This window comes from Protobothrops mucrosquamatus, unplaced genomic scaffold, assembly GCF_001527695.2.
Source record: "Protobothrops mucrosquamatus isolate PMUCROS unplaced genomic scaffold, P.Mucros_1.0 scaffold4280, whole genome shotgun sequence".
In the NCBI taxonomy this organism is placed as follows: domain Eukaryota; kingdom Metazoa; phylum Chordata; class Lepidosauria; order Squamata; family Viperidae; genus Protobothrops; species Protobothrops mucrosquamatus.
The window spans coordinates 39,635-45,634 of record NW_015390196.1 but is presented as its reverse complement, the minus strand read 5'-3'; the positions used below and the strand labels follow the sequence as shown (position 1 = coordinate 45,634).

General features: G+C 49.9%; 1 protein-coding gene across 1 annotated transcript in view; it reads left to right on the top strand.

Annotated features, from left to right (window-relative positions):
• PADI2 (peptidyl arginine deiminase 2) overlaps positions 1 to 6,000 on the top strand; it is a 31,335-nt gene that overhangs the window by 19,324 nt on the left and 6,011 nt on the right. The window contains exon 11 of the mRNA XM_015828152.1: positions 1,425 to 1,576. Coding sequence (XP_015683638.1) covers positions 1,425 to 1,576 — 152 coding nt within the window. The remainder of the gene's footprint in view (positions 1 to 1,424; positions 1,577 to 6,000) is intronic.

The window sequence follows — 6,000 nt, the reverse complement described above, 5'->3', positions numbered from 1 at the left end:
TTTCTTTCTTTCTTTCTTTTCTTCCTTCCATTCCTTCCTTCAATTCCTTCCTCCCTTCCCTCCCTTCCTCCCTCCCATTGATCCCATCCCTCTCTCCCTCCCTTTCCTTCCTTCCCTCCTTTCTTCCTTCCTTCTGTCCACCCATTCTACTCTCATCCCTCCCTTCCTCCCTTCTTTCCTTCCTTCCTTTTCTTCGATTTCTTTTTCTTTCTTTTTCTTTCTCTTTCCTTCCATTCCTTCCTCCCTACCTTCAATTCCTTCCTTTAATATCTTCCTTCAATTCCCTTCCTTCCTTCCCTCCCTCCCTCCCATTGATCCCATCCCTCCCTTCCTTCCTTTCCTTCCCTCCCTCCCATTGTTTCCTTCCTTCCTTCCTTCCTTCCTTCCTCCCTTCCTTCAAATACATTATGAAAAGTGTTAATGCAGGAGGAAAAAAAGGCCGATGTGAAGAAATCTTTTTCAAAAGGCATCGCAGTGCCGGCCAAGGATCTCGTGTGGCCCGAATCTTCCCGTGGAATCCGTCGTGTGCCTGCAGGCAATGCAATGCCGGGGCGTCAGGCCTGTCCCAGCTGGGACCTTTAGGAAAGAAAGACCCTGGACTCCATTTGTAGCAAAAGGGATCCTTTTACTAAAGCCAAGTAGTTGCAGCACAAACAGAGCCGGATCTGAATGTTCCCGTTCAAAACCTGCCTTTTTCATATTTCCCGGGCCCTCCCCACTGACCATTCACGAGTGCCCAATAATACAGCTAGTCCTCTAGTTACAACAGTTCCTTCAGTGACTGTTCAAAGTTACACAGACCTGTGACTGTTCCTCACGGTTAATGACTGTTGCAGCACCCCTACGGGTCATGTGATCCAAATTCAAACCCTCGGCAACCGACTCGGGACGGTCACAGCGTTCCCATGGTTACGTGATCCAGTCTCGCAACTTTCGGACAAGCCAAGTCAACGGGGACGCCAGATTCATTGAACAAACCGGGCTACTAACGAAACAAACGCAGAGTTTCGCTTAACAACAACCGTGGCAAGAAAAGTCGTTAAAACGGGGCAAAACTCACTGGACCAATGTTTCACTTAGCAACGTAAATTCTGGGCTCAGTTGTGGTCGTACCTTGAGGACTATATTTGAATTTGGCATTTTGGTAACCGCTTTACGGTTGGCGCCTCGTTGGTGTTACTTCACATTCTGTTCTCATGCTCCCGCCCTTAGTCTCTTCCGGATTGGCACCTCCGATTCCCGTCGCCCCTCCCCACTGCATTCCCTTTCTCTCCCCCTCCCACATTTTAGGGCAGGATGCCAGCGGAGGGAAGCGGGTCGAAGCGTTTGCGGTGGCAGACCTGACGCAGGGCTCTCGGATCTCTCTCCCCGTTGGGGGAGACGTCGGCCAGGAAATTTTTCCCCCTCTCGCTTTCCCTCCCCAGGGCCCCGATTTCGGCTACGTGACCCAGGAGCCCCTCTTTGAGGTCGTCACCAGCTTGGACTCCTTTGGGAACCTGGAAGTCAGCCCCCCGGTCTCTGTCCATGGGAAGGAGTATCCTCTGGGCAGGATCCTCACTGGAAGCAGCTTCCCCACGTAAGCGGGAGAGGTTTGGGGAAGCTGGGAAATGCACTTTATTTATTTGTAGGCATATTATGGCAGCATACTCACCGTTCCCTTCCTTCTCTCGTTTCTTTCCTTCCACCCAACCATTCTTCTCTCATCCCTCCCTCTTTTCATTCCTTCCTTCTATCCAACCATTCTTCTCTCATCCCTCCTTTCCTTCCTTCCTTGCTTCCATCTAACCATTCTCTCATCTACTTTCCTCCTTTTCCTTCCTTCCTTCTGTCCACCCATTCTCTCATCTCTCCCTATCTTCCTTCCTCCCACCCTTTTTCCTTCTTTCCATCTACCCATTCTTCTCATTCTTCCCTCCCTCCTTCCTTCATTTTCTTTTTGTCCACCCATTCTTCTCATCCCTCCATCATTCCTTCCTTCTGTCCACCCATTCTCATCCCTCCCTCCCAACTTTTCTCTCATCCCTCTTTTCCTTCCTTCCATCCAACCATTTTCTCATCTCTCCCTTTCTACCTTCCTTCCTTCCTCCCACCCACCTTTTTTCCTTCTTTCTGTCTACCCAATTATTCTTCTCATTTCTCCCTCTTTCCTTCCTTCCTTCCTTCCTTCCTTCCTTCCTTCCTTCCTTCCTTNAAAGATGATTAGGGGCCAGGAGGCTACAACTTACGAAAAACGGTTGTAGGAATTGGGTATGTCTAGTCTAGTGAAAAGAAGGACCAGGGGTGACATGACAGCAGCATTCCAACATTTGAGGGGCTGCCCCAAAGAAGAGGGAGTCAAGCTATTCTCCAAAGCACCAAAATGCAAGGAAAGAAACAATGGTTGGAAACTATAACCACGGAGAGAAGCCACCTTAGAACCAAGGAGATACTTCCTAACAGTGAGAACAAGTAACCAGTGGAACGGCTTGCCTTCAGAAGTTGTGGCTGCTCCATCACGGAAGGCTTTAAAAAGAGACTGGACAGCCATTTGTCTGAAATGGTATAGGGTCTCCTGCTCAAGCAAGGGGTTGGACTAGAAGATCTCCAAGGTCCCTTCCAGCTCTATTATTCTATGTTCTATGCTAAAGGGATTGGTGGCCTAGTCTTAACCTTCTAAATTAGGTTCCCAACCCCTGGTACCGGGCCACAGCATGCCAGCAACTGGTCCGCACAAACAAGCAAAGCCCCATCCGTGGGATGCAGGCAGCACACAAAACTACACACTCTCCAGTCCGTGGAAAAACCTTTCTCTATGGAACCAGTCCCTGGTGCCCAAAAGATTGGGGGCCATGCTCTAAATAAGGTTTCTAGCCCCTTAAACCCCCAGGAGCTTGCTAGTGTGTTAGGATTTTTCCCAGCAGGCACAACGCAGGAGGAATCCAGCCTTAATGCACCTCTGATTGCAGAGAGTTGTTTTCAAGGCCCCATGTCAATTTGTGGCGTTCGGAAACGGAATGCGCAAACGGGACGCTCATATTTTAGGGATGGCGTATGCTACAGCCCTCCTGCCAAGAATGGAAGTGGTGCATCTGAAGGGCCCAGACATTCTGGGCCAAGGACTTCATCAAGGACTCCTGCCCCCCCCAGCGCAAACGTGCTGACCCCCCCAAAAAACTCTGTACGGTCCCCAATATGGATCCTGCCCACACCTCGGCACCCCTGAATTTTTTTGGGGGGGGGAGGGGTTGCCTGTGCATTTAGCCGGATCTCTTGCGGCGAGGCGCTAGCACGTGGCTGTTTCTGAAGGGTAACCGGTAACCGGAGCCGAGAGCGAGACGCCGCTAGTGTTTCACGGAGACGGTTCTTTACCATACGTGGACTGGTCGTTCCTAAATATAGGGAATCCATCATTTTCCAGCCTCCAATGAGGACAAGTGCTCCTGAATTGGTCACGGGGAGAAAGAAATATCAGATCTCTCTCACTTTTGCTAAAAATCCAGGTTAGTTGGCGGACCGCAACCTTGAAAACAATTTTTTTATCCGCCTCCTGCACTTTGTTCGGCAAAGCACTCAGAGGGGAAAAAAAAAAACCTAGAAGCCAGAGTGCTTTAAATATTAAACATCCCCATCTTTTGTTTAATCTTTCCTCTCCTCACCCCTGCCTTTGTGCCTTCTCATTTTCCAACGAGGCAACTTAGCTAGCTCTCTCTCGCCCACAGCTCAGTGTCCGTAGCCTCTTGAGAGGCACTTAATGGAAAAACGAGACCAGGAAGAATTAATTTGTCAGTGGGACAGAGAACAGCAGGACGAAAAGTCGGTAGAGATCTGGGTGGCGTTTTGGGACTTAGTGAAGTTTTCTAGAGATTGCTGGCCTTATCTGGCTGTTTTTGCGCCCCGCCAGTTGTTGACTTGAAGAAAAATAGTAAAAAAAAAGAAGTTTGCCAGTCTAGAGAAAAGAAGAAATACGGGTGACATGATAGTAGTATTCCAGTATCTCAGGGGCTGCCCCAAATAAGAGGGAGTCAAGCTATTCTCCAAAGCGCCTGAAGGCAGGACAAGAAGCAACGGATGGAAACTCATCAAGGAGAGAAGCAACCTAGAACTAAGGAGAAACTTCCTGACAGTGAGGACAATTAACCAGTGGAACAGCTTGCCTCCAAAAGTCGTGGGTGCTCCATCACTGGAGGTTTTTAAGAAGAGACTGGACAGCCACTTGTCTGAAATGGTATAGGTTCTCCTGCTTGAGCAGGGGGCTGGACTAGAAGACCTCCAAGGTCCCTTCCAGCTCTATTTTGATTGAAACATGTTGCTGCTTTGGCCAAGGACTTGGCAGTGATTTCCTTCCACTTTTTAAAGCAACTGCTTTGCCCCACGAGTAGAACATACATTAAAATCATGTAGACACGTTTGAGGCTTCTGTTGCAAGTGCTTGGAGGGATTGCAACATGCCGGTTGCTAATCCCCGGGGAATTTGCAAGAAAGCTAAAAAAAGGAACAGGGCAGCCAAGTTGAAGGAAGGCGGCTTTTGTTTCCACACCTCGCGGAGAGTTAATTGCCTGTTTTAACTTTTAGCAGAAGCAAGCAGAAACGGAGGCTGTAACCCAAGCCTTTCTCCTGCTTCGCCTCCCCACTTTCAGAGCCTGGACGCGGGCGGGAAAAACGCACGGGAATTGGGACCGTTTGGAAGGACAAAAGGTTGGAAAAACAGTTGTGCAAGATTTCCCAAATCTGTAGGGTCAGCTGGCGCTTGGCTTCGTCTCTCAAGAGTGCTCCAGCCTCATACACGCCGGCGTGGGCACACACAGACAGGCCATCTTGTGCCAACCAGAAGAGTTTGCCCAGACTTGGAGATTTCTTCCTTTCTTCGGCTCAGCGACGAAGATGAAGGTGACCCGGCGCCAATCTCCTGGAGCCCGTGGTTGGCATCAGGATCCCGACATGCATACCTGGCAGGGCGGACTGCCCTTCCCTCTGTCTGTTCCAGCAGCCCATGTGGATGGAATTACACCCGTATCGCCTGGATGCAAGCCGGCTAATTCATAGCAAAGCCACCCTGGCACCCTCCCCTGGACTTGAGTGGGTCTCCATTTCAAAGCTTTTTCTGTCCCGCTCTCTTCCTCCTTCCTGCCCTGAGTGAGATTTATTTATTTTTTGCAAGGAGGAAAGACCTCTAGCGGCTTCTAGCAGGACGAGTGGCTTGGCTGCAGAGGGATTGGCAGCCCAGATTCCACAGGTGTGACGGGCGGATAAGGTGGGCCTGCCTCCCCTTTCCAGCTAAGTCGGATCTCCTTGGCTCGGCCCGGCTTGAGTCGTCTGAAACGTTTCAGGGAAGGGTCTGAACGAGGACCACGCAGGAGGATATTTCTGCGGATTTTATGCTGGGGGAAGCTGTGGGGCTCTGTCTGTGCACAGGAAACCACAGCTCTGAAGGAGCTTCTTCAGTGACAGGTGTGCCTCCCTCCTTCCCTTCCTCCCTTTGACCCTCCCTCCCTTCCTTCCTTCAATTCCTCCCTCCCTTCCTTCCTTCAATTCCTCCCTCCCTTCCTTCCTTCTTTTCCTTCCTTTCTTCCTTCCTTCCTCTCTCCCTTCAATTCCTTCTTTTCCTTCCTTTCTTCCTTCCTTCCTCTCTCTCTTCAATTCCTTCTTTCCTTTAATTCCTTCCTTCCCTCCCTCCCTCCCTCCCATTGATCCCATCCCTCCCTCCCTCCCCTTCCTTCCTTCCTTNTTTCTTTCTTTCTTTCTTTTCTTCCTTCCATTCCTTCCTTCAATTCCTTCCTCCCTTCCCTCCCTTCCTCCCTCCCATTGATCCCATCCCTCTCTCCCTCCCTTTCCTTCCTTCCCTCCTTTCTTCCTTCCTTCTGTCCACCCATTCTACTCTCATCCCTCCCTTCCTCCCTTCTTTCCTTACTTCCTTTTCTTCGATTTCTTTTTCTTTCTTTTTCTTTCTCTTTCCTTCCATTCCTTCCTTCCTTCCTCCCTACCTTCAATTCCTTCCTTTAATATCTTCCTTCAATTCCCTTC